The 12,650-nt window shown below is 38.2% G+C and overlaps 1 protein-coding gene across 1 annotated transcript; it reads right to left on the bottom strand.

Moving 5' to 3' along the window:
- Positions 1-7,496: 7,496 nt before the first annotated feature.
- LOC119508502 (V-type proton ATPase subunit e 1-like) lies at positions 7,497-7,739 on the bottom strand. The gene has a single exon (XM_037802106.1). It carries the CDS (start codon positions 7,737-7,739, stop codon positions 7,497-7,499), a length of 243 nt encoding a protein of 80 aa, XP_037658034.1.
- Positions 7,740-12,650: the final 4,911 nt, after the last annotated feature.

Below are 12,650 nucleotides of genomic sequence, written 5' to 3'. Positions count from 1 at the left end.
TACAGTCCCAGTCTTTATCTTTCCTCTTTTCTTCTGATGTCCCACATGCTTCTAACCTTCCTCTTTCAACCATATTCATAGTTATCTTTGTTCAGTGTCCTTACATTGCTGTGCTACCATCACCCAAAATTGTATTCCAAACCTCTCATTCCTGTCTTTTCCTGTCAGTCTGTAGTGCTCCCTTCAGTATTTCCTGTAGAGCATGTATCTTGTTCACAAACTCTCTCATTGTCTGCTTGTCAGAGAATATTTTGAACTCTCCCTCATATTTGAAGGACAGTTTTGCCAGATACAGGATTTTTGGTTGGTGGTTTTTCTCTTTCAGTATCTTAAATATATCATACCACTTCCTTCTTGCCTCCATGGTTTCTGCTGAGAGATCCACACATAGTCTTATTAAACTTCCTTTGCATGTGATGGATCACTTTTCTCTTGCTGCTTTCAGGATTCTCTCTTTGTCTTTGATGTCTATTAATCTGATTATTAAATGTCTTGACATAGGCCTATTCAGATCTATTCTGTTTGGGGTACGCTGTGCTTCTTGGATCTGTAATTTCATGTCTTTCATAAGAGATGGGAAATTTTCATTGATTATTTCCTCTATTATTGCTTCTGCACTTTTCCCTTCTCTTCTCCTTCTGGGACACCAATATACATACATTCCTGTATTTCATTTTGTCCTTAAGTTCCCAGAGATGTTGCTCATATTTTTCCATTCTTTTCTCTATCTGTTCTTTGTGTGTAGGCTTTCAGGTGCCTTGTTCTCCAGTTCCTGAGTGTTTTCTTCTGCCTCTTGAGATCTGCTGTTGTATGTTTCCATTGTGTCTTTCATCTCTTGTGTTGTGTGTTTCATTTCCATAGATTCTGTTGGTTGTTTTTTCAAACTTTCAGTTTCTGCCTTATGTATGCCCAGTGTTTTCTTTATAGCCTTTATCTCTTTTGCCATATCTTCTCTAAACTATTTGAATTGATTTAGCATTAGTTGTTTAAATTCCTGTATCTCAGTTGAAGTGTAAGTTTGTTCCTTTGACTGGGCCATAACTTTGTTTTTCTTAGTATAGGTTGTAGTTTTCTGTTGCCTAGGCATCTGACCTTCTTGCCCACCACAATCAGGTTTTCCCAGATGAGAAAAGTCTCAGGTCCCAGGTGGAAGAAATATTCAGTATCTGGTTTCCCTGATGTTGTGTCTTAGAGGATTGACACACCCTGTGCTTTTCTGCCCAGCAGGTGGCACCTGTCAGCCTGTCACAGGCTGGTATAAGGGGGTGTGGCCCATGACTCTCCTCCCCCAGGCTCTGGGGACTGGTTCTGACTGGAAGGTAGGTAGTAGAGCTGGGCCCCACCTCTTTCCTCTTGGGAAGCTATGCCCCCTAGAGAGAGGTAATTTGCATATAAATTGATTCTTTGTTTCTCTGCCTCTGCTATCTCCACCCCTTGTCTGGGTCAGAGTGCTGTGAGTTTAAAATGGCTGAGGCTTTATCTACTGCAGAGCACTGCCAGCTGAAAATGGTTGAGGCTTTCTCCACCGAGTTGCCCAGGTTGAGAGAGAGAGAAAAGGACAGAAAATCCCCTTTCAGGGTCAGTGTATGGCTCCCAGAGTCACCCGTTGGCCAGAGATAGCACCCAATCCTTTGGGCTCCCTGTCCCACGACAGATATGTCCCCTGACTCTGCAAGGTCAGTCGTCACCAAAAGCCTCTGTCTGCTTGTTGGGGATTTGTAGTTTGTATTGAGCTGTTAACATTAAAAGCTCAATTGGAGCTGGGCTGAGGTATATTTGCTTGCCCAGAGAGCGCTGCTCTCTAGCACCGTGAGGTTTTGCAGTTCAGGCTGCCACAAGGGAGGGGGCGCTCAGCTCAGGTCCACGGTTTTTACTTACATATTTTATGCTGTGATTTCAGGCATTTCTCCCATTTCAGATTGTTGCACAATGTATGGACACTAGCAGTCATCTCCCTGTAGTTATTCCAGATCTTTTACTGGTTGTTCTTGTTTTTTATTTGTTGCTCTGAGGGGATTAACTAACTTCCATTCCTCTCTATGCTGCCATCTTCTCCTTCCTTTCACCATTGCATTTTGACCGTATAGGTATGTGAGGGAGAGGAGAGAGGAGAAGATATAACTTGTCATTTTAGTTCACAAATCAAGAAGAGCTGCACTTGAGCAGCTGCATCTGAGTAACTGAATGTGTGGATATTTGTCTGCATCTGGATTGGATTTAGATAATGAGATCTTGGACTTTGAGCTAATGCTGTAATTGAATGAGACTTTGGGAGTTTGGGGAGATTAGTGTATTTTGTATGTGCAAGGGATATGCATTGTTATAATAGAAGCTGAGCTGTAATTGATTGTCTGCAAAAGTGACCACCCACAATTTCTATCATCTCTCTGCTTGCATGCCTTTCATTCCATCAAGTATGATGAAGTCCATTTCTGCTTGAATCCATGCTGGCCTTGTGACTAACTTTGATCAACAGAATGCAGTGGAATTGATGCTGGGCTTCACTTTCTGTCTTGGTTCATTTAGAACACTCTTGCTGCTACTTAAGGGATTCATGTCTAGACTAATGAATGAAGAGACCCCACCGGGAGAGAGATGCCTAACTGTCCCAGTGTCCTAGCCAAGTCTAGCCAGTCAACTCTTCAGTTCAATTCAGTTACATGAGTAAGCTCAGGAAGACCAGCTAAGAACCAGCCAGTCAAACCCAAGATCTGCAAAAAACAAAAAATAATTTACTGTTTTAGGCCACTAAGTTTGGAACAGTACGTTATATAACATGTAGGGAACACTCACTCTAAGCCTAAACTGGATTTCAGATATTTCTAGGCAAGTCTGGGAACCTGGTGGAATATGCCTGACAGGACATCCTTTTAAAAAAACTCCTTGTTTAAAGAGAATTGAGGCAAGGAGTTTGCACCCATAGGGAGAAAGAAAATGGAGAGGCTGGAAAGAAGAATGGAAAGAGCAAAGGTGCCTGTCTCAGACTTTGCACCCTAAACCTGGACTCATGGGGGGTCTTGTGGGCAGAGAAGTCTGTGGGAGATAGTAGAGGGCACTGAGCAGCTTGTTGCCAGTGTGACAAGGAGTGACTTGGAAGTTGTGCCAGTAGGACAGGCATTCTCTTGGGGCAGGAGCATGGCAGCCCTCTTGCTCCTTGTATGTTGACACTTTGTGACCAGTGACGGAAGGTGCCTGGATGCAAGTCGTTCTTGCATGTGGCTGAGTGGGTGGGCAGTGAAGCATAGTGAGGGAGCCTTAGCTGGCTCCCTAGAAGAATTAGTGAGGAGCAAAACAGGGAGCAGGAGAAGCTTCCTCATTAGCTCCTAAAACTCCACTCCCCCTCACACTCTTGGAACAAGCTGGGTCAGATTTAGAGGTGGCTTCTTTAGCATGGAGACAATGAAACTGGTGAAACTCAGATCATTATTATTAAGTGACCTTATTTAAACCCATAGATTGATGAACCCTAGAAAAATTCAGGCCATATCTTAGTACTTCTAATATCTTTTGCCAGTATAAGAGTCTTTCACACACTTTATCTCCTTTGAAAGCCTCCTGACCATATCATGAGATATATAAGGCAATATTATTGGCTCCATTTATACTGAAAAATAAATTCATCTTACATAAGACATGAAGGGACTTTCCCAATTTGCAAACTAGAAGTGATAGAACCAGGACTTGAACTTAGCCTTTCTAATTCCAGAAAAGTGTTTGCATACTAAATTGTATGTATTTATATATTAAGTACTGACTTTGGAATTTTTAATATATATGCATATCTCTATATACATATACAAAATTGTGCATTCATCTAAACATATAAAATTGTTCTGATATATTCTTACATCTTATAACAGGGTTAAAGAAAAAATATATAAAAACAAAATATTATTGAGATAGAAATGACTACCTTATTATTAATAAACATACCCCAATGAGATCCTCTATAATATATTTGCTAATACAATATTTTAAAAATATTTTAGCTTACCATTGTATACTAATTTCCCTAAATATTATTCATACAAACACATTTCCAGCATTTGGTATAGTTTTTTTAGATATAGTCACTATTGATATAATGTTGTCTGGCAAAAAGGTTATGCATCAACAGTCTCCATTGAAATAAGCTGTCATCAGCACATTTCTGTATGAAATAATATTCATTAAAAATAGGATATTCTCTTACCTAAAGTGACAGCTCATCACCTTGTCAATTTTCTAAAATAATATACACTTTATAATACAGTGCTAACAAGACACTAGGTAACATTTCAGTCATCTACTATAATGTCAAAATGGAGACTAGATATACTGCATTCAAAGAAAAGATGCCAATTAAATGTATTCTCTCTACAGTCTGTGCTCCAGTACCATGCAATAATATCGGTATTCTTATTCTCCAGTATTAGATACTAGTGTTCCATCACACTGAGTTTTTCTTTGTCTCTTTTTAAAATATTAACTTCAAGCACATTGTCTTAACTATTACAAGATTTGGCAGTGGGATTGCCAGACCAGGAATGCTGGGACACAGAGTCTAGGCAGACCCACAGGAATGGAGGAAAAGAGCAAGAATTTTATAAGACAGGAGACAGAATAATATATAGGAGGAATATATCTGGAGTGTGTCATAATTAAGTTTAAATCTTTACCACTGATTAGCTGCCTGACTTTGTGCAAATAACTAACTTTTCTAAGACTCAACTTCTTTTTTTCAAAATGGAGTTATTAATTCTACCTCATTGGTAGGGTGTGCAGATTGAATGTTTGTTAAGGGTTCCTCCTAGAGGCTGGCACAAAATAGAAACCTAATAAATGCTAGCTTTATCTATGTGCTCATTTTAAAGATATCATTCCATTGGCTTCTGGTTTCCATTATTTCTGTTGGGAAGTCGAACTAAGTCTTATTGTTGCTCCTCTAAGTTACAGTGTTTTCCTCTGAAACAAGAGTGCTTGTCTTTGTTTTTCAACAGCTTAACTAGATGTACATAGCTATATTTTCCTTTGTATTTATCCTGTTTGTAGTTCCTTGTATTTACTGACTATGAGGCTTGAAGACTTTCATCAGCTTCAAAAAATTCTCAGCCATTATCTTTTTTTTTTTTTAATCAAAAGGAGTTTTATTGTCCAGCTGTGCGTAGGTGGGCTAAAACCTAAAAAAATGGCAACAGCCCTGAGCCAAGGGAACAGTAGGGCTTATAAAGAAAGGATGGTTGGTGGGAAGTTCTTTGTCCAGGGAAGGGGAGGCTGGCAGGTCTAGGTTTGCAGTTTCTCAGTGGCTACTTTGGGGAAAGGAGGTAGTTTCAGCCATTTTCTTTTCTTTTTTTTTTTTTCTCTGAGTCAGTTAACAAGAACAGGGCTGGTATTCCCCCCCTTTTTTTCCTTCCATTTTTAAAATTAAATTCAGTTTCACTGAGATATATTCATATACCATACAATCATCCATGGTGTACAACCAACCATTCACAGTACCATCATACAGTTATACATCCATCACCCCATTCTATTTTTGAAATTTTCCTTACACCAGAAAGAATAAGAATAAGAATAAAATATAAAAATAAAAAAGAACACCCAAATCAACCCCTCCCATCCCACCCTATTTTTCATTTTGGTTTTGTCCTCATTTTTCTTCTCATTCATCCATATACTGGATAAAGGGAGTGTGAGCCACAAAGTTTTCACAATCACACTGTCACCCCTTATAAGCTACATTGTTATACAATCATCTTCAGGAGTTAAGTCTACTGGGCTGCAGTTTGATAGTTTCAAGCATTTACTTCTAGCTATCCCAATACATTATAACCTAAAAAGTGTTATCTATATAATGTGTAAGAACGTCCATCAGAGTGACCTCTAGACTCCATTTGGAATCTCTCAGCCAATGAAACTTTATTTCCTTTCATTTTGCATTCCCCTTTTGGTTAAGAAAATGTTCTCAATCCCATGCTGCAGGGTCCAGATTCATCCCCACGAGTCATATCCTGTGTTGCCAGGGAGATTTACACCCCTGGGAGTCAGATCCCATGGTGGGGGGTGGGGAGGGGAATTAGTTCACCTGCCGAGTTCAGCCATTATCTTTTTAAAAATTGCTTCTAGCCCATTCCCTTTCCCTCTAAAACTACAATTACACCTATATTAATCTTTATTACTGAGTCGTGTCACTCACTTACACCCTTTACATATTTTCAATGCTTTTTTTCTGTCTGTGCCTCAGTCTAAATCTCTCTGCAAATATATCTAATTTGCTGGTAATTTCCTTTAAAACATTATTTTTCTTCAACATATTATTATGAAAATATTCTGACAAACTAAAGAGTTGAATTTTACATTGGCCACCCAAATATCTGCCAACTAGAGCTGTCAATTAAATTATTGATAATTTAATAAATATTACTATTAAATCAAATTATTGAGAAGTTAACATATCTATGTAGCCATTTCTCTATCCATCCATCAATCCATTTTATTTTTGATGCATTTTAGTTTAAATTGCTGATGTCAACATACTTCTCTCTAAATACTTCAGCAGGCATATCATTAACTAGAATTTAGTATTTGTTTATAGCTTTTTTTCTTTTGAGTTAAAATTTACATACAATGGAACAAGAAATCTTAAATTTCATTTGCTGAGTTTTGAGAAATGCAAACACTTGTATAACCCAATTTTCTATCAAGATATAGAATATTATCATCACCCTGAACTTTTCCTTGCACCCCTTCCCAGTCAATCCCCTTCTCTCCTCCCATAGGCAACCAATGTACTGATTGTTTTCCATCATAGGTTAGTTTTGCCTGTTTTAGAACTTCATATAAACTGTATTAGACCATATGTTCTGTTTCATGTAAGGCATCTTTTACTCACCATAATGTTTTTGAGATTTATCCACTGTTCAATGAATTAGTAGTTCATTCCCTTTTCTTGCTGAGTAGTATTCCATTGTCTGAATATTCTACAGTTTATTTTTTATTTTACTTTTTAGAAAGCAGAAAAATAGTTTATGTCAAAAAATGGCAGAAATAGGAAATTCATCCTGAAAATATAGTTTGATGTAATTCTATCATGTTGGAACAGATCTTCCCTCTGAACATGCTGTCATATTGATTGCCCCACTGGAGTATTAGTTGCCTTGCAGCAGTTTCTGGGCTGGTCTTGAACATTTCACTGATTCTCATGGTGTGAGCAGACAGGAGCCATCTTCAAATCCAGATTCCAAAAACATAGTACTGTATTTCTCAGAATAATAGCACTTTTCATCTCAGGAGACCACATACACATTTCTTAGAGTCAGCACAGTTTAGGTTAAGTAGGCACATTGTTCATCAGAGTGCAAAAAAGGTGACAGGAAAAAATACTGCTTGAATGTTTAAGGCAGCTGATGCTCAAATGGAAAAGTCAGGGAGGGTGGTCTAGGTTTGGAGGTAATTTTTCATCTAGAGGAATTCTCTCCATGACCTCAATAACTTGAGCACTGTAGATGTCTTCTCCCTCAAGGCCAATGGTTCTTGAGATAACAGATGGTTTCATTTTTAAAATGTGGTCCAAAGAGAGGGTTGAGTTGGGTCAGAATTGCAATCAACCAAAAGAGATAGCAGCAAACTGAACAGGTCACCAGCATGGTGGTAACTCCCCGGTTAGGACCCTTAGGGATGAACCAGGGAACCAAGAGGCAGACAAAGCCCCAGAACACGTTCATCACAATGAGAGGCACCATGAGGCCATTATACACCATGGTTACTACCAGAGCTGCCAGCCTCTGCCTCACTGTCTCACTTTCGTCCCACCCGGAAGTGCCAACACCACAGTTTATTTTTAATCCATTCTATTGATGGACAACTGAAGCAATTCAAGTTTTAGGCTATTTAAGTAAAAATGCTATGTGGCCATTTGTAATCCTTTATAGCCAAGCAAAAGTGTACAATGGTGCTGAGTGTCTTTGAGGAATAATTTCTCAGCCATAGGAACAAATCTATAGAGCTCCTGACTTGGATTTTGCTTCTGTAGGGTTTGGATCGCTACAATTTTCCAACTAGAACCTCAATACAGTAAGCATAATTCAATAACAGTTTATCTCCATACTTGCTCTTCTTACCTCAAAATTCCATCATCTGAAGCTCAGAATCATCCAGAACAGAAGACAAAGCCTTAATGCTGAGTCCGTTTGGAAGGAGCTCCCCAGAGTCTTTCCCTGGCCCTTAGGAAAATGTCAAACTCCTTGGCCTATCAGGTCTGACTTGCTTCCACCTCCTTCCTTGCCTAGCACTCCTGGTACACAGGCATTCTCTCAGACCCCAGGGCCTTCCAACCTCATTCTTCTGTTAGAGTCTTTGGAATACTCCTCAAGTTATTCCCAATGCTGGATCTTTCTTATCATTCCAAGCTTTAATGTCACTTCCTCATATAATATGGCCCTTCTTCCTATCCTCTTGTGTTACCTGTGTTATTTTTGTTATTGAACTTGTAACTGTTATTATCTAATTCACCTGTTAGTTTATGCCAACATTTTCTGTCTCCCTCTATTTGACCGTAAGCAAGGCTGTGGGTTGCAAAACTCCAGGGGGCTCCCTCACCTTTTGGTCTATATGAATGATTCTCCCTGGAGCTGTGCAGTGTAAACCTGCACAGTCTCACACAGTGGTCGACCATAACAGCCAGAGTAAATGCTGTTATTTCTAGTCCCTTAAACAGTGCCTAACACACAGCAGGTGCTCAGTGAGTATTTGTTGAAAAATGAATTCTTGAATTTAGTGGTTTCAAGAGGGCTAAGGGAGCTAGAGAATTTATTCCAGCCATAATTTTTTCCATTCCTATTGCTCTGGTGATTTCTTGCAAAGTAAACCTAGATTTAAAACACAGTGAAAATGAACCAAATTTGTGATACATATTACAGGGAAAAGAATCAATCATTTAACTGAATTGCTTGAGAAGGAAATTAGTTAAGAATTACATGCTCATGTCACTGATGCTTTAGTTCAATTTTAATGATTATGAGCAGAGTATATCTCTATATTTTTTATTAATATTTGGATTGGCATTTGTGTATTAATCAAAAATAACTATTATGCTTCTAGTATGGGATATTGCCCAACTTTATAAATCTTTCAGGATAAGGCCACTTTGCTAGGTAGATTAGACTTCATAATAATTTACATGAGTCTTTGAACTGAAAAAATATTCCTGAGTTTCAAACTTTATATATGATGATGAAAAGTAATATAGTATCACCTTTTATTTAAAAGGAAGTAAAAATTTTCAAGCAAAAACAGTAGCATTGACAAGTGAAGAAAATCTGCATTTGTAAATTAAAATTCAAAAAGACCAGGCTTATAAAATTTAGAATATATTCTCTATTACGTGGTGTATATTTATTCACTTTTTTTTTTTTTTTTTTTTCACTCATTGTAATTTATTTTTTATTTTTTTTTATTTATTTTTTTTTTTTTGAAACAGAAATGAAAATTGTTTTACTAGAATTGAAAATGATGCATAAAAGTCATACTTTGCCATAAGCTTAACACAGATTTTAAAAATTAAAACACCCAATACAGGAAAGATGTGGGGAAAATGCCATTCTTTTTCCCTGTACTGGTGGGAGTGGAAACTTTCGAGAGAGCAATAAGGCAGTATGCCTCAAAGCCTTTCGATTTCTTCTTTTGCACCCATCTGCAGTTTCCAAAGGTTTTTTTTTTTTTTTTTTTTTTTTTTTTTTTTTTTTAAATCATCATTTTATTGAGATATATTCACATACCACGCAGTCATACAAAACAAATTGTACTTTCGATTGTTTACAGTACCATTACATAGTTGTACATTCATCACCTAAATCAATCCCTGACACCTTCATTAGCACACACACAAAAATAACAAGAATAATAATTAGAGTGAAAAAGAGCAATTGAAGTAAAAAAGAACACTGGGTACCTTTGTCTGTTTGTTTCCTTCCCCTACTTTTATACACATCCATCCATAAACTAGACAAAGTGGTGTTTGGTCCTTATGGCTTTCCCAATCCCATTGTCACCCCTCATAAGCTACATTTTTATACAACTGTCTTCGAGATTCATGGGTTCTGGGTTGTAGTTTGATAGTTTCAGGTATCCACCACCAGCTACCCCAATTCTTTAGAACCTAAAAAGGGTTGTCTAAAGTGTGCATAAGAGTGCCCACCAGAGTGACCTCTCGGCTCCTTTTGGAATCTCTCTGCCACTGAAGCTTATTTCATTTCCTTTCACATCCCCCTTTTGGTCAAGAAGATGTTCTCCGTCCCACGGTGCCAGGTCTACATTCCTCCCTGGGAGTCATATTCCACGTTGCCAGGGAGATTCACTTCCCTGGGTGTCTGATCCCACGTAGGGGGGAGGGCAGTGATTTCACCTTTCAAGTTGGCTTAGCCAGAGAGAGAGGGCCACATCTGAGCAACAAAGAGGCATTCAGGAGGAGACTCTTAGGCACAAATACAGGGAGGCCTAGCCTCTCCTTTGCAGCAACCGTCTTCCCAAGGGTAAAACTTATGGTAGAGGGCTCAACCCATCAAACCACCAGTCCCCTATGTCTGTGGTCATGTTAGCAACCATGGAGGTGGGGTAGGCGAATACCCCTGCATTCTCCACAGGCTCCTCAAAGGGGCACTACATCTTTTTTTTTTTTTTTTTCCTTGTTTGTCTTTTTTCTTTTTTTTTTTTTTTTTTAACTTTCCCTTCTTTTTTCAAATCACCTGTATGAAAAAAAAAGTTAAAAAGAAAACAAACATACAATAAAAGAGCATTTCAAAGAGACCATAGCAAGGGAGTAAGAAAAAGACAACTAACCTAAGATAACTGCTTAACTTCCAACATGTTCCTACTTTACCCCAAGAAAGTTACATAATATAGCAACATTTCAGTGAACTTGTTCCTACTACAACCATCAGAAATTAACAGACCATAGTCATTTCTGGGCATCCCCAGAACGTTAAATAGCTTATCTGTTCTTCCTGGATTATTGTTCCCCCTTCCTTAATTGCTCTCTACTGCTAGTTCCCCTACATTCTACATTATAAACCATTTGTTTTACATTTTTCAAAGTTCACATTAGTGGTAGCATATAATATTTCTCTTTTTGTGCCTGGCTTATTTCGCTCAGCATTATGTCTTCAAGGTTCATCCATGTTGTCATATGTTTCACCAGATCGTTCCTTCTTACTGCCGCGTAGTATTCCATCGTGTGTATATACCACATTTTATTTATCCACTCATCTGTTGAAGGACATTTGGGTTGTTTCCATCTCTTGGCAATTGTGAATAATGCTGCTATGAACATTGGCGTGCAGATATCTGTTCGTGTCACTGCTTTCCGATCTTCCGGGTATATACCGAGGAGTGCAATCGCTGGATCGAATGGTAGCTCTATATCTAGTTTTCTAAGGAACTGCCAGACTGACTTCCAGAGTGGCTGAACCATTATACAGTCCCACCAACAATGAATAAGAGTTCCAATTTCTCCACATCCCCTCCAGCATTTGTAGTTTCCTGTTTGTTTAATGGCAGCCATTCTAACCGGTGTTAGATGGTATCTCATTGTGGTCTTAATTTGCATCTCTCTAATAGCTAGTGAAGCTGAACATTTTTTCATGTGTTTCTTGGTCATTTGTATTTCCTCTTCAGAGAACTGTCTTTTCATATCTTTTGCCCATTTTATAATTGGGCTGTCTGTACTATTGTCATTGAGTTGTAGGATTTCTTTGTATATGCAAGATATCAGTCTTTTGTCAGATACATGGTTTCCAAAAATTTTTTCCCATTGAGTTGGCTGCCTCTTTACCTTTTTGAGAAATTCCTTTGAGGTGCAGAAACTTCTAAGCTTGAGGAGTTCCCATTTATCTATTTTCTCTTTTGTTGCTTGTGCTTTGGGTGTAAAGTCTAGGAAGTGGCCTCCTAATACAAGGTCTTGAAGATGTTTTCCTACATTATCTTCTAGGAGTTTTATGGTACTTTCTTTTATATTGAGATCTTTGGTCCATTTTGAGTTAATTTTTGTGTAGGGGGTGAGGTAGGGGTCCTCTTTCATTCTTTTGGATATGGATATCCAACTCTCCCAGCCCCATTTGTTGAAAAGACCATTATGGCTCAGTTCGGTGACTTTGGGGGCCTTATCAAAGATCAGTCGGCCATAGATCTGAGGGTCTATCTCTGAATTCTCAATTCGATTCCATTGATCTATGTGTCTATCTTTGTGCCAGTACCATGCTGTCTTGGCAACTGTGGCTTTATAATAAGCTTCAAAGTCAGGGAGTGTAAGTCCTCCCACTTCGTTTTTCTTTTTTAGAGTGTCTTTAGCAATTCGAGGCATCTTCCCTTTCCAAATAAATTTGATAACTAGCTTTTCCAAGTCTGCAAAGTAGGTTGTTGGAATTTTGATTGGGATTGCATTGAATCTGTAGATGAGTTTGGGTAGAATTGACATCTTAATGACATTTAGCCTTCCTATCCATGAACATGGAATATTTTTCCATCTTTTAAGGTCCCCTTCTATTTCTTTTAGTAGAGTTATGTAGTTTTCTTTGTATAGGTCTTTTACATCTTTGGTTAAGTTGATTCCTAGGTACTTGATTTTTTTAGTTGCTATTGAAAATGGTATCTTTTTCTTGAGTGTCTCTTCAGTTTGT

Source organism: Choloepus didactylus, chromosome 13, assembly GCF_015220235.1.
Source record: "Choloepus didactylus isolate mChoDid1 chromosome 13, mChoDid1.pri, whole genome shotgun sequence".
NCBI classification, from domain to species: domain Eukaryota; kingdom Metazoa; phylum Chordata; class Mammalia; order Pilosa; family Megalonychidae; genus Choloepus; species Choloepus didactylus.
Note: the sequence above shows the minus strand (reverse complement) of the source record. Positions and strands in the feature narration are given on the sequence as shown.